Source organism: Dendrobates tinctorius, unplaced genomic scaffold (assembly GCF_039654945.1).
Source record: "Dendrobates tinctorius isolate UK_male_01 unplaced genomic scaffold, ASM3965494v1 ptg000156l, whole genome shotgun sequence".
NCBI classification, from domain to species: Eukaryota; Metazoa; Chordata; class Amphibia; order Anura; family Dendrobatidae; genus Dendrobates; species Dendrobates tinctorius.
This window is the reverse complement of record NW_027361823.1, coordinates 107,008-132,302: the sequence shown is the minus strand read 5'-3', so window position 1 is coordinate 132,302 and position 25,295 is coordinate 107,008. Positions and strand designations below refer to the sequence as shown.

The window sequence follows — 25,295 nt, the reverse complement described above, 5'->3', positions numbered from 1 at the left end:
ATGGAAATTCGAAGACATATTCTCAGAAGTTTTAGACCAAAACAATAATTTACATTTTACTCAAAAACATACCTATAAAGAGAAAAATCAGACAAACTGAACATTTGAAAGTGGTCTCTTAATTTTTGCTAGAGATATGTGTGTGTGTGTGTGTGTGTATTATATATATATATATATATATATATATATATATATATATATACACACACACACACACACACACACACACACACACACTGCTCAAAAAAAAAGGGAACACTTAAACAACAGGATATAACTCCAAGTAAATCGGGATTTGTATATTTCGTCCCCGCACATTTCACCCCCAGGATGATTTACCCACGCACATTTCACCCCCGCACATATCGCCCCTAGCATTTCGCCCCCGGCCTGTTTTGCCCAAAGCAAAACCACTAGATAGCACTTGATTTACCCAATGCAAGTCAATGGGCTTATATCGCGGGAAAACACCAGGAAAGCAGCAAGTCTGAAAGAGGCATCAACATGCTCCCTATGATGTATACAGGGCTGCTGGTTCACAGCCCCCTGCAAAGCTCCCCAAACCCCCATGTGCTCAATCCTTTACTGGCTTTACACAGTGGGGATGCCCTCCACTTGTCCAGGTTGAAGCACATGAGGGGAGGGGGAAGGGGAACTGAACTAACCACTGAAATCCTGCAGCGCATAGAGCCTGCTGCTATAACTTGGATGGGACTTTTCACACAAAACTAAATAAAATGTAGAAAAAAGTTATATTTAACAAAAAAAAAAACTAAAGCTGCTGTTTTTTTTTTTGTTTTTTTTTTAGAGTTACGCTTTAAATATATTGTTCTACAATGTTGGTTGGTTTGACCAATTGTTAATATTCTTCTGTCTGTTTGTAAAGTTACTTATCTAGAAAACTCAAAGTTTTGGAATTAAAAAAAAAAAACGTAACTTGATCACATTTATACATCTTAGACCCAAAATATGATTAGTGAGAAGTGAACCTGCCAAAGTTCAGTTCGGGTAGTTCCGTCCCAAAAACACTAGAAAATCCGGGTTCAGGTTCAGCACCCCCAAACTATCATCTCCATTGAACTCAAAGGGTATGGAGACTCAGAGGAGTGGAGGATTTGTCCACCACATCCTCATCACTGACCACATAGTAAAAAGAAAATATATATATTGCTACCTACCCCTTTGCTGAGGTACCGGCAGACGCGGAGGGTCCTCTTCAGTCCTCTTCCATTCACTTCCACATTGTGTGAATGTTATCGTACCCAAGGGAATCCCTTTCAGGATTCCTAGCTAGGGATTCCCTTGGTCAAGAAGACTCTCCACACAGGTCAGGACCTCAGCAAAGAGGAGAGAAGTGATTTTTATTTTCTGATGAGCAAACTCTGAACATTGCCTGTTTGGGGTCGGTGTGGTTGAACCCGAGCAGGCAATGTTCGATACGAAACCTGAACTTTCCAGATCTGGTTTGCTCATCACTAGATACAGTGTGATATGTAATGGATGACAAAAAGAAGCCATTAAGTGTAACACCACTAGTACAGTTGTGGCCAAAAGTATTGACACCCCTGCAATTCTGTCAGATAATACTCAGTTTCTTCCTGAAAATGATTGCAATCACAAATTCTTTGGTATTATTATCTTCATTTAATTTGTCTTAAATGAAAAAAAACACAAAAGAGAATGAAGCAAAAAGCAAAACATTGATCATTTCACACAAAACTCCAAAAATGGGCCAGACAAAGGTATTGGCACCCTCAGCCTAATACTTGGTTGCACAACCTTTAACTGTGACCAACAGCTTCCAGTAACCATCAATGAGTTTCTTACAATGCTCTGCTGGAATTTTAGACCATTCTTCTTTGGCAAACTGCTCCAGGTCCCTGATATTTGAAGGGTGCCTTCTCCAAACTGCCATTTTTAGATCTCTCCACAGGTGTTCTATGGGATTCAGGTCTGGACTCATTGCTGGCCACCATAGAAGTCTCCAGTGCTTTCTCTCAAACCATTTTCTAGTGCTTTTTGAAGTGTGTTTTAGGTCATTGTCCTGCTGGAAGACCCATGACCTCTGAGGGAGACCCAGCTTTCTCACACTGGGCCCTACATTATGCTGCATAATTTGTTGGTAGTCTTCAGACTTCATAATGCCATGCACACGGTCAAGCAGTCCAGTGCCAGAGGCAGCAAAGCAACCCCAAAACATCAGGGAACCTCCGCCATGTTTGACTGCAGGGACCGTGTTTTTTTTCTTTGAATGCCTCTTTTTTCTCCTGTAAACTCTATGTTGATGCCTTTGCCCAAAAAGCTCTACTTTTGTCTCATCTGACCAGAGAACATTCTTCCAAAACGTTTCAGGCAAGTTTTGGCAAACTCCAGCCTGGCTTTTTTATGTCTCGCGGTAAGAAGTGGGGTCTTCCTGGGTCTCCTACCATACTGTCCCTTTTCATTCAGACGCCGACGGATAGTACGGGTTGACACTGTTGTACCCTCAGACTGCAGGGTAGCTTGAACTTGTTTGGATGTTAGTCGAGGTTCTTTATCCAACATCCGCACAATCTTGCATTGAAATCTCTTGTCAATTTTTCTTTTCCGTCCACATCTAGGGAGGTTAGCCACAGTGCCATGGGCTTTAAACTTCTTGATGACACTGCGCACGGTAGACACAGGAACATTCAGGTCTTTGGAGATGGACTTGTAGCCTTGAGATTGCTCATGCTTCCTCACAATTTGGTTTCTAAAGTCCTCAGACAGTTCTTTGGTCTTCTTTCTTTTCTCCATGCTCAATGTGGTACACACAAGGACACAGGACAGAGGTTGAGTCAACTTTAATCCATGTCAACTGGCTGCAAGTGTGATTTAGTTATTGCCAACACCTGTTGTTAGGTGCCACAGGTAAGTTACAGGTGCTGTTAATTACACAAATTAGAGAAGCATCACATGTTTTTTCGAACAGTGCCAATACTTTTGTCCACCCTCTTTTTTATGTTTGGTGTGGAATTATATCCAATTTGGCTTTAGGACAATTCTTTTTGTGTTTTTTCATTTAAGACAAATTAAATGAAGATAATAATAACAAAGAATTTGTGTTTGCAATCATTTTCAGGAAGAAACTGAGTATTATCTGACAGAATTGCAGGGGTGTCAATACTTTTGGCCACAACTGTACATGACAGTAAAATGATAGTCACTTGTCTTAGATCAGGGGTGTCAAACTCATATTCACCAAGGGCCACACCAATTTAATGGTTGTCCCCAAAGGGCCGTTTGTTACTGAAAGACCGGATGCACACAACCGAGTCCCGTCCAGAACATGCATTTCGCTGCACAGAGCAGTGCATGCCCCTGTATAAGGCATGTCACTGTTGATCAGCTCTTTACCAGGCGCTGTCACATCTTCCCTGGATCTCACTGAAATATGGAGAGCTATGGCTGCAGCTTCCAGTCACTTGTCCTTGGTGCTGAAAGCTGCTGATAAACAGCTGGTTCAATGCAGAATACAACTAGACCCTATTCTTGGCCTAATCTGAGGAATGGGCATCAATAGAAAAAGGGATCCTGAAGTGAGAATACCACTTTTATCTGCTGCTCCATTCTTTGGTATACTGGTAGAGTGTTCTGTGAGGGCTAATCCCAAAACCCCCCTTCTGAAGACCTGATAAATAGGTTCTGTAGAAGCTGGTTAACCACCACTTTAGTTCAGCAAAGCCAATATCTCAGTTCTGCAGAGATGGTTGGTGGGATTAACCCTGTAGTCAGTCAACAGGCCCCCTGCTTCCATACATGGCCTGCATTAAAGGGGTATTCTCATGCCGAACAGCAAAATAAGGCAGCATGCTTTCAGCAATCATGTTGCGGAAAGCATGCTGCCGATCTTCCCCTCCTGGTACTTACCTAGTTGTCTTCTGCTCATCTTTGCCTGATCTTCTCCTGGCTGTGTAGGCTGGTGATCGCCGTGCTGGATCTGAAGGCCACCACAAGTCCTCTCCTTCTTCTCAGCATCCTCTTCTTCTGCTTGAGCTCATCACGGCACTGCGCATGCAGCAGTGTCTTGGTGACAGGAGAGGCATCCTGCCCCCTGGATTGACTGATGAATGGGGCAGGAGTGACATGTCAGTGAGTGGCCAGGAGACATTCGGCCTCACTGCTGCGGCATTCATCATGTTTCATGGATCAGTGATCCAGGCAAGATGAAAAGACAGCCGGAAGCAGAAGGCGTCACGCGGAACCGCTAGACTGCGCTCCGGGACCCAAGGAGCTGCAGCTGCGACAGGTAAGTATGTCAGTTTTGTGTTCTAGGGTGATAATACCCCTTTAAGGCCAGCCAGAAGAGACACTGGGTAAGCTGCTGAAAAGGCAGCCACAGGAATCCCCAGCAATTGGGGTCCTGTATATTTTACCCCAGGTATGTTCAGCCCTAGATGTTTTGTTCCTTGCATGTTGACCCCAGAAGCTGAGGGTGAAACATCTGGTGTCAAAATGCTAGGGGTGAAATGTCAGATGGCGACACATCCAGGGACAAAATGCTGTAGGTGAAACATCCGGGGGTGAAAAGTGCACGAAACGTGCGGGGGCGAAACATCCAGGGGCGAAATGCTGGGGGCAAAATGTGCGGTGGTGAATCTTCCTGGGGGTGAAATGATAGGGGCGAAATGTGCGGGGGTGAAATGTACCTGGGGCGAACTGCTGGGGGCAAATTGCTGGGGGCAAAACTTCCTATAACCGCCACTGACACACAGTGGAATTACCCTGCCCTTAGGAGTCATTTTGTGCGGGGTCTGTCCCCAAGGTTGCAGGATACTCTGGTGCAGTACGCCACCCCCAGGTCGTTGGAGGCCGCCATGTCCCTTGCCATCTGGGTGAATTGACTCCTCTGGGAGAGGCATACACCAAATATGCCCCCTGTAGTCCTTGTTAGGGAGGAGGACACATTAGTGCTGACGGACAAACCCATGCAGGTGGGAGGGGCTAGTTCCCAAACGGTGTCACCTGCGTTTCGTCGTGGTGTGGGGGCACGTTTTTACTGTGGGCAGTCTGGTCATTTTAATGATGTCTGCCCAGCTCACGCCAAAACGTCTGTACCACCTAAGAAGTCGCGTCCCCCTGGACGTGTGGAGGGAGGCGACCAGGGAGTGTATATTTCTTCCATTTTTTCCCCTCAGTGTACTTTGTCAGCAGAAGTGGTGGTTGACGGGGTAACTGAAGGTATATCGGTGCTTGTGGACAGTGGAGCAGGTGTCAATCTGGTGGATGCTCACTTTGTCCAGACCCAAGACCTGAGGTGTAGGACGCTAGCGAAACCCCTAAGCATCCAGGCCATTGACTCTGTCCAACTTAGCCAGGGGAGGTTGACCCAAGTTGTGGATAATATACACCTGCATATAGGGACTCATCATGAAGAGTCCCTGTCATGCTACATCTTGGGGGGGAATACCAACACCCATTGTTTTAGGCCTCCCTTGGTTGAAAAGACACAACCCGGTCATAGATTTGTGGTCTCGGGAAGTAGTCAGCTGGGATCAGTCATATGAGGGCTGCTGTCCAGGAACTACTGTCTCTGCCGTCATTCTACAACCATCCCCTTCTTCTCCTGTGGGGGTAGCAGAGATGCTGCCAGGGAGTAGGGGCAAGTCGCAACCCTCACCACATGCTAACCCTGAGTGTCAGAGTCCTTGTAGGAGGAAGGGTCAGAGGAAGGTGGTGGTTTCTTCTGAGCATGTGGGGGTGTGAGTGTGACGACACAGGGGGATGCCTCTGTTGTCAGCTCCGTGAAGAGTTCACCCTCTTGTGGCAAACGCGTGCGTGGCAATAAACGTTCAGGCCCGGACCTGTGTGTGAATGAGTACGTGTGGGTGTCCACCAAAAACATCCGGTGGAAGTGTGCTGCTGGGGTCTGGAGTTCTCGGATGATCGGGCCGTATCAGGTGTCTGCCATTCTCAGCCCGGGGACTTACCAGCTGGAGGTACCCCCAGTAATGCTCCTACACAACTCATTCCCCAGGTCGGTGCTCTGGAGATTTGTGGAGCCTCCGGAGCATACATTGTCACCTCCATCAGTCCACGTTTGCCATAAACCTGAGAGTCAGGTGATTGCCGAGTTGAACTCTGGTGGATCGAGGCATCCTCATTGTAGGTTGTTTTCTGGTGAGGTGTGGTGTTGAGGGTCCGGAGGCCCCTCCTTGAAGGAGGGGTACTGTCACGATCCATTTTTGGATCTGTGTCAGATCTAGGATTCTCATATATAAACTTTTTTCCTTTCAGGCCATCGGGGGGTTAACATCAGTTTTTCCCCCCGGTGGCCGCTGGTGTAATTGCATTGCTAGGTCAGTTTGCTGTTGCAGGTGGTGACCACTCCCACCTTCCTTTAAAAGGTCACCTGATGCTTCAGCTAACTGATGGTGATACACTTCCTCTTTGGAGACCAACCAAGCTGGAGTCAGGAGCTGGCTGAGTGCAGTGGTGCTTCAGCTGAAAGCTGTGATCTGGTGAATAACTCTGCTGTGCGGTGCATTGCAGCAGAGAAAGCTAAGTGTTGTTTGTCTTACCTCGTTTGTATATCTTCCCTTGGTGTTATATTAGTGCAGCGGTGGGACCAGTGTCCGCACTTACCAATTCCATATTGAGGGATAGGTGCAGGGCAAGTGAGGTCTAAGGTATCCTGCTCGGCGACGGTTTGAAAGAAGCCACATAGGGACGTCTGGATAGACCAGGGTACAGCCTCAGGAGAGTGCAGGAGGTGTCCATTTCCCCATTCACTATCGCAGGACCCACCGTTGTAATTGTGTCCCCCGGTGTTCCCTTGTTTTTCGTTTAGTGACCGACCGTTTGCTGGGTCGTGTCACACTGGGCCAGTCACTTCGTGACAGGTAGCCTGACTGCCATTAGGTACCGAGATGAGATCTTCAGACCCCCTGTGAGGCCATATGCTGGTTCGGTTGGCCCTGGGTTCCTCCTAATGCAGAACAATGCCAGACCTCATGTGGCTGGAGTGTGTCAGCAGATCCTGCAAGATGAAGGCATTGAAGCTATGGACTGGCCCGCCCCTTCTCCAGACCTGAATCCGATTGAGCACATGTGGGACATGATGTCTCGCTCCATCCACTAATGTCACATTGCACCACAGACTGTCCAGGAGTTGGCGGATGCTTTAGTCCAGGTCTGGGAGGAGATCCCTCAGGAGACCATCTGCCACCTCATCAAGAGCATGCTCAGGCGTTGTACAGTAGGGAGGTCATACAGGCACATGGAGGCCACACACAATACTGAGCATCTTTTCCTTGTCATGAGTCATTTCTACTGAAGTTGGATCAGCCTGTAATTTGATTTTCCACTTTGATTTTGGGTATCATTCCAAATCCAGACCCCCATGGGATATTCATTTTGATTTACATTGATAATTGTTATGTTTTATTGTTCTGAACACATTCCACTATGCAATGAATAAAAATTTGCAACTGGAATATTTCATTCAGAGATATCTAGGATGTGGTATTTTAGTGGTCCCTTTATTTTTTTGAGCAGTGTATATTAAAAAAAAAAAAACAAAAAAAAACAACACAATACTCACCTCTCCTCCTCGCTCCCACACTGATTCCGGCGGCAGCTCTGCTCTGGTGTCAGGAGCTGCGCTGCCGTCTGCCAGACACACAGTGGGTGCGCGATGAAGTGACGTCATTGCGCACCGGTTGTGTACGAGGCAGAGGAGAATAATGGGAGAGGGAGCGTCATCTGAATGCGGCGTGCACCGGAGGGTGGTGCTGGCTACGGGCCCCCCTGAATTTCCACCCCATAGCGGCCGTGTGGGCTAGGGGGCCACTGAGGGAGCGGGGGCCCTGGTCTGCTGGACCTGATAGTAGGCAGCGTTAGCCGGCTGCTGCGGCTAACACTGTCACTGACCGCTATTAAAGTGAAATGATATTCACCCCTCTCCACGCCCATGGGAGCATGGAAAAGAGTAAATATCCATTTCTCTTTAGCAGCAGGAACAGGCTTTAGCCACAACAGCCGACTTCTGTCTCCTGTCACCCGCTTGTGCTCCACTGGCATCAGGGGCCTCCATAGTGGCTATTAGCGACACGCCACTGGCTGGGGGCCCTAGGCAGCTGCTGGCCCTGTATGCCAGCAGGTGTCAGTCCGAGGGCCCACTGGAGAATCCTCCGGTTCTCCGGTGGGCCAGTTCGACCCTGTTCCCAGATCCTTTAATCGTTCTTCGTAGGGCATACTTTTCAGTCCACTCACCATCCTCATAGCTCTGAACTTGCTCCAGTTTTTCAATGTCTGTTTTTAAAATGTGGTGCTCAGAACTGGGCACAGTATCACAGATGCAGCCTGACCAAGAAGTAGATTTCATTTTCATTTTTTTGCCCAGATGTAGAATCTAGCATTTCTCCCTGTTAAACATCATTATATTAGTCGCTGCCCATTGATCAAGCTTATCAAGGTCCTTCTGAATCCTTTCTCTGTCTTCTCTAGTGTTAGCATACCCTCCTAGCTTAGCATCTGCTGCAAATATGATCAGTTTACCTTCAGTTCCCTTATCAAGATCATTTATAAAAATGTTGAACAACACTTGGGCCAGGACAGAGCCTTGTGGTACCCCACTTGAAACACTCTTCCAATTGGATGTGAAAACATTTATCACTCTTTCAGTACGATCACTGAGGCAGTTATGAATCCACCTAACCATAGCATTGTCAATCCCTTACTTGGTAATTTTTTCAATAAGGATAGTATGAGATACTTTATCCAATGCTTTGCTGAAGTCGAGATATACTATATCTACCGCATTTCAATGATCAACCCAGTAAGTGATTCCATCATAGAAGGAAATTAGATTAGTCCGGCATGACTTGTTTGCTACAAACCCATGCTGGTTCTGGTTAATTACTGTATTCTTATCCAAGTACTTACATAGATGTTGTTCAATAATTTGTTTGAAGATCTTTCCTGGTATAGAAGTAAGGCTCACTGGCCTGTAATTTCAAGGCTCCTTCTTCTTTCCTTTTTTGAAGATAGGGACACATTTGCCCTTCTCCAATCTTCTGGGACTTCTCCTGTTCTCCAGGAATTTTAAAGATTCTGGCTAGTCATTCTGCAATTTCCTTTAATGCTTTCTGTACCTTAGGATGTAATTTATCTGGAGAGATTTAAATTGGAGATTTAAATTGATTTTAAATTAACTAATTGTTCCCTCACCATCTCTCTTTTTATGGATAGAGTGGATTATTTTATGCTTTCAATAGCACCATGAAGATCAGTTGATGATACAATTGTTTTCATAGAGAACACAGATACAAAATAGAAATTTAAAAATGTAAAAGTTCGGCCTTCTCATCACCATTTTTACCACTTCATCCTGTAAAAATCCCATAACATCTTTGACTTTTCTTTTGCTTTTGACATTCCCACAAAATCCTTTATTACTTTTGGTCTCTTCTAACGCTTGCCCTGCAAACAGCATTATATTCTTCTTTAGATATTCCTCCCTCTTTCCATTTACGGTAATATACATTTCTTTTTTCCTTTTTAACACTAGTCCTTTTATCACTAGCAGACCCCATCTGGGGATCAGAAAAGTGTGAGCATAGGAGCTGCATTGTTTAAGAAAGTATACTTTTTTAATTTATATCCATCCACAGAGGCAAGTTGGCAGATAAATCTGCACCAAAATCTGCAAAATTTTGGGCTGATTTGCTGCTGTACATTTCCCTGAGTCTTTTTGTAAAATATTGGACCAAGCAAATTCTATACTACCGCTCCTTGTTAACACAGTCCTAGAAAAGGTTTTCACTGAATGCAGCCTCCTTGCTAGGAATTCATAGTAATGACCCCTACAAATCATTGACTGTGACAGTAAACTATTGTGCAAGCTTGTATATAGCTGAACATGCTCGGCACTCCCCACAGAGGTAGTTTCAGAACATGTTCATTTATTCAGCTTTTTCAATGTTTTCTTGAGACTTTCTAAGTAAGCTTGTTTCATACATATCTTAACTAGTATTGGATAATTGATGAAAAACAATAAAGCCTATAAAAGGCACTTTCATACTACTTTTTAGGGCAGTAGCACATTTGCAAATCGTCCATATGTAAGCAAAAAAATTCCTCATTTTTTTGTGTAAACTGCACCTATGCTCCATGGTTGTATATTACAGATGATGGATGTGTGGGTTGAGATTAGTGACCCTGTGATATCTTTAAAACCTGGTAGTATTACCTGTATATAGACCTATAATATTATAGTTTATATAGTTTATTAATTTTAGCTTATGTCTTTCCAAGTAACGATAACGTTTTTACTCTTGTGATGACATCTTATGTTACTTTTGCATTTGTTTGCAGGCTACAGGCATTTACAGCTTCGCAACTTACATAATGAGTCTTTGGAGATATCCACTCTGTTCATTAATAGCAGAAGGATGGAGGAAATCCCAAGCGGCAGTCTGCCCGCATCTTTGGTAGGTTAATATGTGTGGGGAGTTTTAACTCTTCAGTGCTGTCATTTGAGCAGTGTTTATTCTTTATGATGTTTGAGTCTAAAGATTTCTCAGTGAAAGTGTTATAGCTGACAGAATAGAACCATTTGTGTCAAACTAACCCTTTCTATGAGTGTCCTACTTCATCTGATAGTATTATACTTTTTGCATGTGTGAAGAAATATATGGCATGCCAGGCTGCACTAAAATCCTTGAAGTTGTTTACTTATTTGCAGACAGAAGGTCTGCAAGTTGCCTACGGCCGTTTCGCTCACGCTGCGCTTTCTCAAGGCATCTAGAGAAAGTTCAGTGTGCTTGAGAAGGCCGTTGGGAATCTGCAGACCATCAGCAGTTGTAGTGTCTCTCGATCATTTTATACACAAATTAAATAAATGGCTTAATGGATTTTATCGCAACCTGGTGCGTTGGTAGATATTGCTGGACTCATTTTAACTGTTGAGATCTGTCCATTCCCATGATTAGGACTTCAGTTGATGAATATATGTGGTAGTGCCGACCATATGTTTCTTTATATGATATGGCCTAACATTACATAACTGAAATTTATTTTAGACCGCGTCAATAAGAAATTATTTCTTATGTAAATACAGTAAACTTTTGAGACAAAATTGCATTGAAAGGTGGTCTTCTAGGAGGGTGGTCTTCCGAAAGAAAATGGCCAGTTTGCATAATATGCGGTGGTACCGCAAAACTGATCTGGATAAGGGAGTGATCTCCTCACCTCAGTGATCTTTTGGAAAGGTTTTACCGTTTATGGTAAACTGTCTTTACCGGTTATTCTAATATCATTGTTTCAGAAACCTCCGGCGATCCAATAATCACCTGTGAAGTAGCTCTGTCATTCAAGGTTGGGGGACACTCGCTTGGCCGCAAATAAATCACATCCGGTATGGGTTTTCCATAAAACCCTATCAGTCCGTGAGGTTTATTCACCATCATAAACCACAGCAGCAATATACAACAGCGTAGCGTCCATTATATAGCTTCACATTACAGCATAGCGTCCATTAAACAGGCTATTTAGCCCCAGGGTTATCTCACCCACGTCAGGGTTCCCATATGGCTGTTTCTCCAGGCTGTAGACATCCACTCACTCCTCATGGACTCTCAGACGCCGCTCCACAGGCTGTTAGTGAGGAGATCCTTCTCCTCACGGGACCTTCCAAACTGGACCAATCAGGTCCCAGCATTCACCCCTTGTGACCTACCCTGGCCACCTTATATGGTCCGTAGCCACGCCCACTGGGTCACATGGCTATGACCTCATCACAGGTCCTTCACACACTTACAAAGCCTTTTACTATAGGCGTTTTCAGACACACCCCTGGGTGGATTTGTAGGTAACCAGAACCCGCCCATCTCTCTAGTTACCTGGACTTCTCCCTTACACCACCTCAGCAATGATATTGCTGATTACACATACACAAGTCTCCATCTCAAAGCCACCCACTTTGAGATACATAACTATCCTTCAGGATTCTGCCACTCATCCGTTCTCTTGGGACATCCACACAGCGCCCCCTAGTGGACACAGTGGTCATTACACCACACACCCATGTAATACATAGAGTGGCTCTTTGTGAGCACCTCATCACTCAGGGGACCTCTCTTTGAAGTCTAGATGGCTAGGGCATATGGAAAGGGGTTGTTTTCATCCTACAACATCATTATTAGGAATTAAAGAAGCACTCCTCCCATCAAAGTTTTTATCCTCCTTATATATTGTAATCATCATATTATACAGCACTGTGTACTGACAGTTGCTCATTTTGCCTTTCTACCCAGCTAATTCTTCTCTTTTCTTTGCTCTGTGTATTTATCATCCCCCTCTTTACCTCCTGACCCAGCTACTCCCTCCTCCCCCTCTTGCCAGGGACTTTTGCAGTGACTTGTGACTCATACAGGGAAAATTGACCTCCTGTTTGTACATAGAGCGTAGAAGGATTCAGCTAGTCAGTTTTTAATCACAAAATGTCATAGATCTAATGGAAAACAGAAAAAATGTATTTGGTAGAAAGGCAAAATGAGCAATTGTAAATACACAGTGCTATATAATATGACTGCAAGATATTACGATAAAAAAAAACTTTGATAGGAGTGTTTCTTTAACATGGTCTTTGTCCATATTCTGTCCGTAAGTTAAATGTCTTTTCATTGTAATACCAGGTTTGTTATATTGTGCTATTGTGCCTTTTCTTGTAAAGGTTTTCAGTTCAGAAGAAAGGCGAGCAGAGTCAACATTTAAAGTAACAGTACATGGAATTCCTGGTCCAGAACCATTTTCCATTTTTAGTATAAATGGTGGGACAACGGCAAAGCAACTACTGGATAATGTAAGTTTCTATTTTTTGTCTTTTTTTTTTTATTCTTCCATAGCGTTTTTGTACTGTATTAATGTGTGAGACCATAGCAGATGTAATGGGGGATCACTGAGATTCCGAGAGATGTCATGCGATCGACATATTAAAAAAGAACGCTGTAAGTAGTGCAAAGTGGCAGAGAAAAATGACAGCAATTATGTTACATGGCATGCTCTGCTACACAGGGCACATACTGGCTTGTGTTTAATGGGAGCTTGCTTACATCCTGCAATGTTGGTCCTAGGTCTCCCAGCCCTTCTGTAACATTATATCTCGTGAGCGCTGCAGCCATTGACCATTTGAAGCCTTTACTATTTTGTCAGAGTGAACATCCACTGTAAGAAAAGAGTAAAACGTGCAAACATTCAGCGAGCGCCCTGTAGCTGCAGCCATCATGTGACAGAATAGTGTGGGAGATGATTGTATCCAATGTTTTTTTATTTGCTATGGGGTACTAAATTGATTAAGCAGGGATTTTCTAGTAGTGTCCAAATTAGCCTGAAGTCGAGCATTTTTCGACTAATTTGCATGTGTCCTTGTTGTGCAGCAATACCACTTGTCTCTAGTTAAAAAAGCGTCCTGACAGGTTTTATTCCAGCGTAACGCTTGTAAAATGTTATTTAGAAGAATAGTTCTTGAAAAAGACCTACAATTGGTCGAAACGTCGCATTATCGTTATTAAGGTTGAAGGAAGACTTTAAGTCCATCTAGTTCAACCCATATCCTATCCTAACATGTTGATCCAGAGGAAGGCAAAAAACCCTCATGTGGCAAACAGTAAGCTTCACATTGGGGAAAAAAATTCCTTCCCGACTCCAGATACGGCAATCAGACTAGCTCCATGGATCAACGCAATATTAAGGAGACTAGTGTATATACCCTGTAATATTATACTTTTCAAGAAAGGCATCCAGTCCCTTCTTAAATTTTAGTAGGTGTGAGGTAGCGCTGTCATCTAGTAGGGGATCACTCGCTTGGCAGCGAACAAAACACATCCGGCACCAGGTTTTTAAAAACATAGCAGTCCATGCGGTTTATTCACCCTCGTAAACCACAGCAGCAATGTACAACAGCTTCATATCACCAGCATAGCGTCCATTAAACAGGCTATTCAGCCCCAGTGTTATCTCACCCGTCAGGGTTCCTTATGCGGCTTATCAGGACGTTTTATGTTAGTTCCCTCCAGGGAGCTCTCAGGCACACATCTCCCTTGCACACGCCCAGCCGCTCCACAGACTGTTAGTGAGGAGATCCTTCTCCTCACGGGACCTTCCAAACTGGACCAACCTGGTCCCAGCATTCACTCCTTGTGACCTACCCTGGCTATGTTATATGGTCCGTAGCCACGCCCACTGGGTCACATGGCTATGACCTCATCACAGGTCCTTCCCCTACTCACATAGCCTTTTACTATAGGTGTTATCAGACACACCCCTGGGTGGGTTTGTGGGCAGCTAGATCCCGCCCATCTCTCCAGCTGCCTGAAGGCTTCTCCCTAACACATAGGCACGAAAGATCAGCTCTGCTGATCAGCACATCACCAAGCCTTCATCTCAAAGCCACCACTGCCACTCCGTATTCTGCCACTCATCCTCTCTCTGGGGACATCCACACAGCGCCCCCTAGTGGACACAGTGGTCATTACACCACATAGGGAATCACTCATTACAACATCATATGGCAGAGAGTTCCATAGTCTCACTGCTCTTACAGTAAAGAACCCGCGTTTGTGAGTATGCTTAAACCTTCTTTCCTCCAGCCGTAGAGGATGCCCCCTTGTCCCCGTCACAGGTCTAAGAGTGAAAAGATCATTAGAAAGGTCTTTGTACTGTCCCCGCATATATTTATACATTGTAATAAGATCACCCCTAAGCCTTCGATTCTCCAAACTAAATAACCTCAAGTGTAATAACCTGTCTTGGTATTGCAGACCCCCTAGTTCCCTAATAACCTTGGTCGCTCTTCTCTGCACCCGCTCCAGTTCAGCTATGTTTTTCTTATACACCGGAGACCAGAACTGTACACAGTATTCTAAGTGTGGTCGCACTAGTGACTTATATAGAGGTAAAATTATGTTCTCTTCATGAGCATCTATGCCTATTTTAATGCATCCCATTATTATATTTGCCTTTCCAGCAGCTGCCTGACACTGGCCACTAAATGTGAGTTTGTCTTCCACCCATACACCCAGGTCTTTTTCAGTGACAGTTTTGCCCAGTGTTTTTATGGCAAAATAAAGAAGTATTTTTGTTTTTTTTCACCCGGATTGGATGCTGTTCTTCTTGATTTTATGATTGCCCAATGTGAGGTGTGATATGATTGCCCAATGTGAGGTGTGATATGATTGCCCAATGTGAGGTGTGATATGATTGCCCAGGGTGACATGATTGCCCAGTGTGAGGTGTGGCATGATTGCCCTGTGTGAGGTGTGATATGATTGCCCAGTGTGAGGTGTGACATGATTGCCCAATGTGAGGTGTGGCATGATTGCCCAATGTGAGGTGTGGCATGATTGCCCAGTGTGAGGTGTGACATGATTGCCCAGTGTGAGGTGTGGCGTGATTGCCCAGTGTGAGGTGTGGCGTGATTGCCCAGTGTGAGGTGTGGCGTGATTGCCCAGTGTGAGGTGTGGCATTATTGCCCAGTGTGAGGTGTGACATGACTGCCCTGTGTGAGGTGTGGCGTGACTGCCCTGTGTGAGGTGTGGCGTGATTGCCCTGTGTGAGGTGTGGCGTGATTGCCCAGTGTGAGGGGTGGCGTGATTGCCCAGTGTGAGGTGTGGCGTGATTGCCCAGTGTGAGGTGTGGCGTGATTGCCCAGTGTGAGGTGTGGCGTGATTGCCCAGTGTGAGGTGTGGCGTGATTGCCCAGTGTGAGGTGTGACGTGACTGCCCAGTGTGAGGTGTGACGTGACTGCCCAGTGTGAGGTGTGACGTGACTGCCCTGTGTGAGGTGTGACGTGACTGCCCAGTGTGAGGTGTGACGTGACTGCCCAGTGTGAGGTGTGACGTGACTGCCCTGTGTGAGGTGTGGCGTGATTGCCCTGTGTGAGGTGTGGCGTGATTGCCCAGTGTGAGGTGTGACATGATTGCCCAGTGTGAGGTGTGACATGATTGCCCAGTGTGAGGTGTGACATGATTGCCCAGTGTGAGGTGTGACATGATTGCCCAGTGTGAGGTGTGACATGATTGCCCAGTGTGAGGTGTGACATGATTGCCCAGTGTGAGGTGTGACATGATTGCCCAGTGTGAGGTGTGACATGATTGCCCAGTGTGAGGTGTGACATGATTGCCCAGTGTGAGGTGTGGCATGATTGCCCAGTGTGAGGTGTGGCATGACTGCCCAGTGTGAGGTGTGACATGATTGCCCAGTGTGAGGTGTGACATGATTGCCCAGTGTGAGGTGTGACATGATTGCCCAGTGTGAGGTGTGACATGATTGCCCAGTGTGAGGTGTGACATGATTGCCCAGTGTGAGGTGTGACATGATTGCCCAGTGTGAGGTGTGACATGATTGCCCAGTGTGAGGTGTGACATGATTGCCCAGTGTGAGGTGTGACATGATTGCCCAGTGTGAGGTGTGGCATGATTGCCCAGTGTGAGGTGTGACATGATTGCCCAGTGTGAGGTGTGACATGATTGCCCAGTGTGAGGTGTGACATGATTGCCCAGTGTGAGGTGTGACATGATTGCCCAGTGTGAGGTGTGACATGATTGCCCAGTGTGAGGTGTGGCATGATTGCCCAGTGTGAGGTGTAATGATATAAAAGAAAAACCGACAGCACTTCAAATATCAGAATGCACGTTCAGAATCCATAGGACCCAATAGGAAAAAAAACAAAAATACTTCTTTCTTTTGCTATAATGTGACATTTTGACCAATTGTAGGCCTTTTTCAAGCATGTGACATGAGTGGCCGGTGTGAGGTGTGATATGATTGCCCAGGGTGACATGATTGCCCAGTGTGAGGTGTGACATGCCAGCTGCAGGAAGGATGGGAAAGCTGCAGGCTGAACAGTCAGGTGATCAGAGTTGTCTCCTGTAACTATAATCAAATGTACATTTTTTTATTCAAAATCTTGTAAGTCTATTTGATATAATCTCTGCTAGGTGAAGTCAGGAGTTTTCATTTCTGTCTGGATGAAGGATGTCCAGTAAAGCCTCCAGCATTCTTGATGGTTCTGCCAAGGACTTCATGTTTTGGCAGTCATCCTGGCAACGGTAACACGGAGTGTAAGCAATGAGAAGGTGTAAACCCGTCACACAACTGCTGGATTCACCCTTCACTTGTGACTGTTTAGTATTAATCACTTTGATTCCATATATTATAATTCCTACAGACTAAATGATGTCACGTCTGAGCGGCTTCACTTCATAGGCGACACAGCAGGAGTTAGACGGTGACTTGAAGCACAATGTCCTCTCTTGTGAGGCTCATTCTGCGCTGCCATCAGCCGCCTGATTTGTCCTATTGTTTCTATGTCTCTCTTTCCCTTATATAGTCAAGCTCCGCGTTGTGAGCAGTATGTGAACTTCCGTCCTACTCTTTATCATGTTACTCTGTAGTGAGGAGCACGATAATTATATATCTCCAGTATTACTAGTAATGTCTGCTGGAATACTGAAACGTGAGAGTAGAGAAATGATCGATCAGTGTCATGAAGTCAGCAGGGATGTCCTGCAGCTGGTCACTAACATTTACTCCATCCATCTGATGATGCCCCATCACTTACATCCTCCTCCCGGATAACTCAGGACATCTAGAACTGAGGTTCTCAGCAGTTTTGATCCTATTTGATCATTGTAATTGCTCTCATATTGCGGGTTTGCAATATCTGAAATGTGTGGGGGGGTTTCAGACTTTATATACAGTAGATGGCCCATCTTAGACAGAAACTGTCACCTTGGAAAATGCTCTTTACCTGCAAATATAGGGTTAATCTTCAGGTAACCAGTGTTACAATGCTGCCTGGCCGCCTTACTTAAAGTGTGGCTACTGAGGTAAAATGAGGTTATTTCCTCCCGGGAGCATGCATGGCGCTGCTACAGTCACCATTTAGGCCACATTCACACCGGTCAGTATTTTCCATCAGTATTTGTATGCCGAAACCTGGAGTGGGTGATAAATCCAGAAGTGGTGACGTGTTTCTATTAGGCCGAGTCTCGCATGTTAATACCCGGCACTGCAACCGGCACTCAGGAGTGGAGTGTTCGGTCGCATAGCAATACATGGAGCCGCATGGTCCCAAGTGCCGGTGGCAGTGCCGGGTATTAACATGCGAGACTCGGCCGTGTTTCTCGCATGGGTGATCCCGGCCTTATACTTTTCCTCGGATTGTTCCACTCCTGGTTTTGGCTTACAGATACTGATGTAAAATGCTGACCAAATACTGAACATGTGAATGTGACCTTACAGCACCACTCACTACTGTGAGCAGTGGGTATTAGTAAGCCCCCCGCACACCTTGATTGACAGCCGGCTCTTTAGCATATCTGTGCACAGCGTCAATGAAAGAGTCGGAGCGTGCTGCTCACAGTAGTAAGCACAGTGGCAGTGACTGTAGCTGATCCTTGTAAGCCCCCATGACTGAAAGCTGATGGCTTGATGGATGAGGAGGAAATACCTTCATTTTTCCCCAGAAGCCACACTTTAAGTAAGGTGGCCAGGCGGTATCTGCAGGTAATAGTGTTTTCCAAGGTGTCTTTAAAAGGAGTCTATCAGCTCAAAATGACAGTGTAAATGAGGCGCATAACCTTGTAGACCCTATAAAAATTGCACTTTTGGTGATCTGATCACTGCCTCCATTCTGCAGAAACTGAATTAAATATACTAATGAGGATGCTCAATTCAGCCTTGGTGCATCCGAGGCTAGGCGCACGGTTCCACACACTGGTTTGGTATATGCTCCCGCTACGCAGGGGCAGGTAGGACTGGGACAAAGTATTTTGGTGCCCTAGGCAGATGAAACCAATGGCGCCCCCGAAAGCAAAGTAATGGCTCAGAAACTAATGCACATACTCCTTCCCCTCCAATGTGTTACACAATAAATTCTGATGACCACTTTCACTAGAATTGTTACCTTTTTTGCAAACAGTTGCAAAAGTTATCAAAAGTAAAAAAAAAAAAGAAAAAAAAGAAGTGGTATACTTTAGGGATGTGACTTTACAGTGAGTGCAATTTCAAAGTTAATACAGAATCAGTCATTTTTTGCAGACCTTTTACACAATACAGGAGAAAAAATAGCAGTATTCATACCTGACGTCCAATATGTAGAACTCAAAGATAGTTATGGAAACTAATAAAGCGTAACTAGAATCGGGGCCATTTGGTTTCAATCAAGGTGTCCAGGATTTGGCAAATACCCTAATAGAAAATAAACATACACTCTTTATAAATAATGGGATATGTCTGAGGGTTTTTGCGTCCGTCATGCGACAAATACAGCTTGAACAAAACTGGTGGTGGTTCTGGTGACTTGTTCTGGTGCTGTACTCATGTAGTGATGATGATTCTGGCGATATATTCTCAAGATAGGCGTGGGTCTCAGGTGGTACTCATACTGTATCTATCACACTTAGGGCATATTTGGTGGATACACCATGAATGTCTGTGATGGAATAGTAAATCCATGTCTTGTGATAGACATATATCCGATGTTACTACGCATGGAAAAATTAGAGGATTATTTGGAGTATATATTACTCTTCGAAGAAACTATTTTAGACCAGAACATGGTGAGGTTCACTCGGACCTGCACCTATCTCAAATACTTGATTCATTAACTCAGCTGTGTCCAGCTCTCCCAAAGAGGTGAATTAGTATTTATTATAGCGCCATTTATTCCATGGCGCTTTACATGTGAGGAGGAGTATACATAATAGAAACAAGTACAATAATCTTAAACAGTACAAGTCACCGACTGGTACAGGAGAGATGTCCGCAGATCCAGGGTGGTACTCACCTATTGGACATTAATGGATATGCCATGAATGTCGAAGATGAGAACTCCTGAAGACTTTAGACCCAGTTCTTTGTACATAGCAAGTTCTCAAAGTACAGACATTTTATGATTACAGATGGCACTCCTGAAATGGAGGTTAAAAAAAATCCATCAATATATTGGCCCCAGAGAAAATATTGTGAATTAACAATACACTATTTTTTTGGTTTGTCCACAGATTCTGGCTACTAAAAAGAGACCGGAAACAAGCAAGGATTATTTCTTAATGGAGGAAAAATGTTTTATATCAAAAGACAAGAATGAATGCAAGAAACTGCCATTTCAAAGGGTGCTGGGCCCAGAAGAAGACATCCTGCAGATCCTGAATAGCTGGTTTCCAGAAGAAGGATACGTGGGAAGAATTATTCTCAAAACTCAAGAAGAAGTATGTTTTCTTCCATAATGAATTAGCTGCTGATGTACTTTGTGTCGTAAAATCATAAAATGTACTTAAAAATAGCATGTGGTCATATGAGAGATAAGAGTTTGGCTCCGAGAAGTGTGGAAAGAATAAAGGGGAAATCAAGGGCGGAATAGGGACCGTCAGTGAGAAGCAAATTATGGTGAAAAGGAATTAAAGGAACGTTCCAGAGCAAACCGATGTATGATCCCGAAGTGTGAGGGATTTTCTTTATGGTGATTTTTGATTCCTGGGCCGTGCATCACACATGATGCAATGTACCCCACTATAGCACAATGTATTAGTTTTGCCTGAGTATTAATGCAATAATTAAAAAAAAAAAAACAGGTATGAATTCAGTTATTGGATGTCCTATATTATTGTGACCATGTCATCTCTTTGTGTAATTATGCTTTTTTGGCGAATGGTAAAGGATAAAATGGTCTGTTTTTAAGGTCTCTGTGAGAAACTTGAAAACACAAACTTTCCCATCTTTTTTCCCCCAATTGGACAAAAGAATGTCATCTTATATACACATTACATAAATACCAGCTGGTGCCACCGAAAGACCACAATGGTCTAATCTGCACGGCCAAGTTTCGGGCACCCTGATGATGGGAATCTATACTGATCATGTGACAAAATAGGTAATATAGATAGGGGTTCTGGTGTTTAAAAACTCCTTTTAAAGAAGTTCTTCCAAATTACAAACAGCTTTGTTTTGTTTTTTTCCAAAAAACAGCAGCATGTGAATAGAGCTGAACTATATTACCGGTCACAGACCATTGGCAGTAATGGGACTTTTTTTGGGGAAAAAAAAAAAAAACATTTCTTTTTTTTTTTTAACATTGGATCATCTCTTTTATGTCAAAAATAAACATACATACCAAAAAATGAAGCAAAGGCAGTGTATAATGTAATCGATTAGGAGCCATTATAGGTTTTCTATGCTGTTGTTGATAGATGTAACACAATTTCCTTGTTTCCTTAGAACCTCAATGATAAAAACGTACTTGTGGAGGAGAAGGAAGAAAAGGAGCTGCCTGTCACTCCAGATGATGACAGCTTCTTTGTCCAGGTGCATGACGTTTCTCCAGAACAGCCCCGCACTGTCATACGAGCGTTACGATTCAGTACAGCACAAGACGTTATCCAACAGGTAACTGAAGAGTCTCGGTGCCGCCAACATTCAGGGTGATCCCAGACGGTTTCCTCTTTATCTATAAGGCTGCACAAACCACAACTTCTGTATGCTGCTGGGGTCAGTAACATTCATTTGTGTTCTTATCGTAGGCCCTCAGCAAAGCCAAATATTCATACACCATCCTAAACCATCCCAACCCGAGTGACTATGTGCTCCTGGAAGAGGTGACAAAAGACTCATCGACAAAGAAGTCGTCAACCACAAAAACATCTCAGAGGGTTCTCTCTGACCACGAATGTGTTTTCCATGCCCAAAGCAAATGGAAGGGAGCAGGGAAATTCATCCTCAAATTAAAGGAGCAGGTCCAGGTACAGTAACCTTCAGGATGTGTGTGGATGTTCTTTAAGCTGAAGTATTCAGAAATTGTAACACCTTCTTAGGTTTCAGAGAGGATGTCTGTGTCATTTCCGGTCAGTCGCCCTTTGCAGGATTAAATGTCTGCTATGCAGACTGGTACATTTTGTGCCCGACCTGCCAGGCACCTGCTCTGTCTTATCACTTGTGTCTTTGCTTTGAAGATAGTATTACTCTGTCAAATATAACTTTGTGAAGGTTGAAAAGTGAATCAGCGTCACTAAGTAACGAAAATAACTTGTCTATCAGTGTACTCTCATCTGGTCTCACTGCATATAACCATACATGAATACAAAGTGAGACCGGAGCGCCGTTCCTCCTGAATGGGGCAGAGATCCAAAACTGAGCAAATAAATATTGTTGTGTAGGTCTTAATAATTCACTATAGATGTTAAAAGGTTTGTAGTAATTACCATAGAAGTAACGTCTATAAAGGGGTTAATGTCGTAAAACCCAGTGGTCAAGGGTAGAAAAAAAAAGTTAAAGGGATTGTCTCATTTCAATTAACTTTAGTTCATAGGCAGAGCAATGTATTATAAAAGAAACAAACAAACTGAGCTTTACTTACCCTTCCAGATTCCAGTGATGAATCTCATTACTGCTCTGGTTTTTGGTGATTAGCTGCAGTGGTGTCAACACGTTGATAAGCTGCAGTCAATCACTGAACTGAGCAACATTGAAGATGTAGGAGGCTTGAGCGGCTGACCTTAATGACTGGCTGTAATATTGCCGAGATAAACTCACCACTACAAAAGACTGGCGCAGCAGCGAGAGACGGTGCTGCACCCGGGGACCGGAAATAAAGCTTGTTGGCCTATGGACTAATGTCTACAATGGGAAAGGCCCCTGATAGTCCTGCCTCGCTCCAAAAAATGAATCCCTTTAGCCTCGCTCCTCTTACCCCTACTGCTATACATGCCCTATCATATCATTGACTCTCACTATCTCAGAGACTGCTCCCCATACTTCTCTGCTATACAGGCTGCTCCCAATGATCCTCTATCCCTTTCTTATCTCTCATATGCTGCTCAGCCTTCTTGCTTACACAGACTGCTCAACGTGGCGCCCTCTGACATCTACCTCTCCCTGTGCTCACTCTTTTCACATGGACTGCTATCCTTCCTTCTATATCATGGACTGCTCCCCATGGTCGCCTCTCTCTCATATTCTGCACCCCATGCCACTCTCACAAAATACTTGGTCCATCTTCTAGCACACTGCTCCCATGGCTACAATACCTTTCGAAGACTGATCTTTACCGCCTTTCCTCCCACACCTCCTGCCTGCTATAGTCCTCTATCCTCACAGACTGAGTCCAAAAGGTCCCTCTTACACAGACTGCTCTTTAGGGCAGCCATCTCTCACAGACTGCGCCCCCTTTACACAGACTCTCACACTAACATCCAGTGACTCGCCCATATCTTCAACTTTTTCGTCCTCTCTGAATCACTCGTAAAGATGAGTGCCAAGGAAGAGAGGACTGTGCAGGTATTGTACTGCTGAAAAGTTTTTTCTCCGATTGGCAAAAGAAATTTCTCCAGTACTCTGCCCCATCATTATAGGGAATCTGTCAGCAGGATTTTACCTCCAGACTACTCATACGTATAGAGCTCTTTCAAAGACAAGTTCAGCAATATCTTTACATGGTCAGTCTTTTCTTCCATTACTGAGAAATCAGCATTTGAATTGATATACAAGGCTAAACAGCGATTTGTAGATCTGAAGCCTATGCCACTCCAGCTCTATTCTTTGCCCAGTGCTGCTTCCTTCTGCTTCACTGTCCACCTCAATGCTGTGTGACATCAGGCAAAGGATCTGTCAGTCAAGCAGCAGGAGGAGGCGGAGCAAGGTGGGGGATAGAGCTGGAGTGACAGAGGCTTCAGATCTACAAATAGCCCTTCAGCGTAATTTACATATCAGTTAAAACAGGTATTTGTCAGAAATGGTGGAACGGACTGGCCATATAAAGGTACTGGATATTGCTGGACTTATCTTACAAAGCGCTACATGCATATAGAAATAATTTGTCATGTGGAATCTTGCTGACAGCTTCCCTTTAGGCAGATTGTTCAGGGAGTCTGCACAGTAATGGACTTTCCATGAGTGAGGGCACTTTTTTTTTTATCTGCGCTGTTTGATGAGAACAGTGCCTGTACGCTTTCCTAAGTGGAAATCCGTGTAATCAGGTAACTCTGGAATGGCGCGTGGTTTGGTAAATTGTCTGGGAATTGTATAATTGCTACAGATACAAGATGTAACAATCATAAATCCAGCATCACCTACAACGTCTCGCTTGAACTGCGGCACCTCAAGGAATATAAAATACAGCGGAGCACAGAATGTAGATATACACATCCCTAACGGAAAGGGATCGGGAAGCTTGACGAGGTGAATGTACGTCTTATGCACAGATGTTTCTCTGCAGGCAGCAAGAGAAGATAAGAGAAAAGGCATTTCTATTGCAAGTGAACTGAAGAAACTGGCAAAATCAAGCAGGCAGTCTCGGAACTTCACACTGTCGCCTCAGATCATGTCACCAGAAGGTACCCAGACTAGAGATGAGAAACCTGCATGCAGTTTGTCCTTCAATGACATCAGTGAATAGCCGCTATATTTGTGTGCATCCTATTCCATGCAGGTATGGGTGATTTACCTGTTCCTCTTTTACTCCAGTTACTGAATGAACTAAATCCAAAAAATGAACTACTAACCATTTCTAGAGAATGTATATTTGTGTTTTATAAAAAAAAAACCTAAACCGTGGCTTGTACTGCTTTGTGTAATAGATCTTTGGTTGTTTCTAACTCGTACTAACATATTTCCCCAGCCGCATCATGGAATCTACCATGCAGTGAGACCGAACTCGTACACGCAGCACTAACGCGTCCTGTCCTCTGCAGAGGATGATCCAGCGAGCACTGACCTTTACGGAGAGATGATCAGCATGAATGTAGCACTTTATGCATCATTAGCGGTGTAATCATATAGAAAGTCAATGCAGCCATAAATGTACAATGCGAGCAGTCTGTCTAGTGCAGGGTTCTCAAATTTGGCAGAGTAAATGGGCCGCACATAAAAAAAAAATTTGAGCTGGCGGGCCGCATTACTTTCAAGCTTAACACACCTCGTACACACGCGGCTCCGCTCAGCACACCTCGTACACACGTGGCTCCGCTCAGCACACCTCGCACACACACGGCTCCGCTCCGTACCTCATACCCACGGCTCTGCTACATCCACCCTGTAAACCCCCCCTGACCCCACACAGAAACTTACCTTCATCCAGCACCATGACAACCAGCACAGACAGCAGCGTCCTGCATACACTGAGGCCCCTGATCATGTGACCCCTGACTCCTCCCCCTCCTGTGACCTCATCCCAGGTCCTGTGTGCACAGAACAGCCATCGCGTGCTCCTGAATGCCACCTTCCACCTACCTCGGAGTGAGACGTGGTGCCCCGCGGGCTGCAGATGACTGCCTCAGGGG

At 44.6% G+C, this 25,295-nt stretch overlaps 1 protein-coding gene across 1 annotated transcript in view; it reads left to right on the top strand.

Moving 5' to 3' along the window:
• The window catches only part of PLCE1 (phospholipase C epsilon 1), a 579,770-nt gene that overhangs the window by 541,451 nt on the left and 13,024 nt on the right, over positions 1–25,295 (top strand). Inside the window, exons 27-32 of the mRNA XM_073548121.1 lie at positions 10,336–10,451; positions 12,695–12,823; positions 20,028–20,234; positions 21,241–21,408; positions 21,543–21,761; positions 24,233–24,445. Coding sequence (XP_073404222.1) covers positions 10,336–10,451; positions 12,695–12,823; positions 20,028–20,234; positions 21,241–21,408; positions 21,543–21,761; positions 24,233–24,412 — 1,019 coding nt within the window. The 3' untranslated portion in view covers positions 24,413–24,445. The remainder of the gene's footprint in view (positions 1–10,335; positions 10,452–12,694; positions 12,824–20,027; positions 20,235–21,240; positions 21,409–21,542; positions 21,762–24,232; positions 24,446–25,295) is intronic.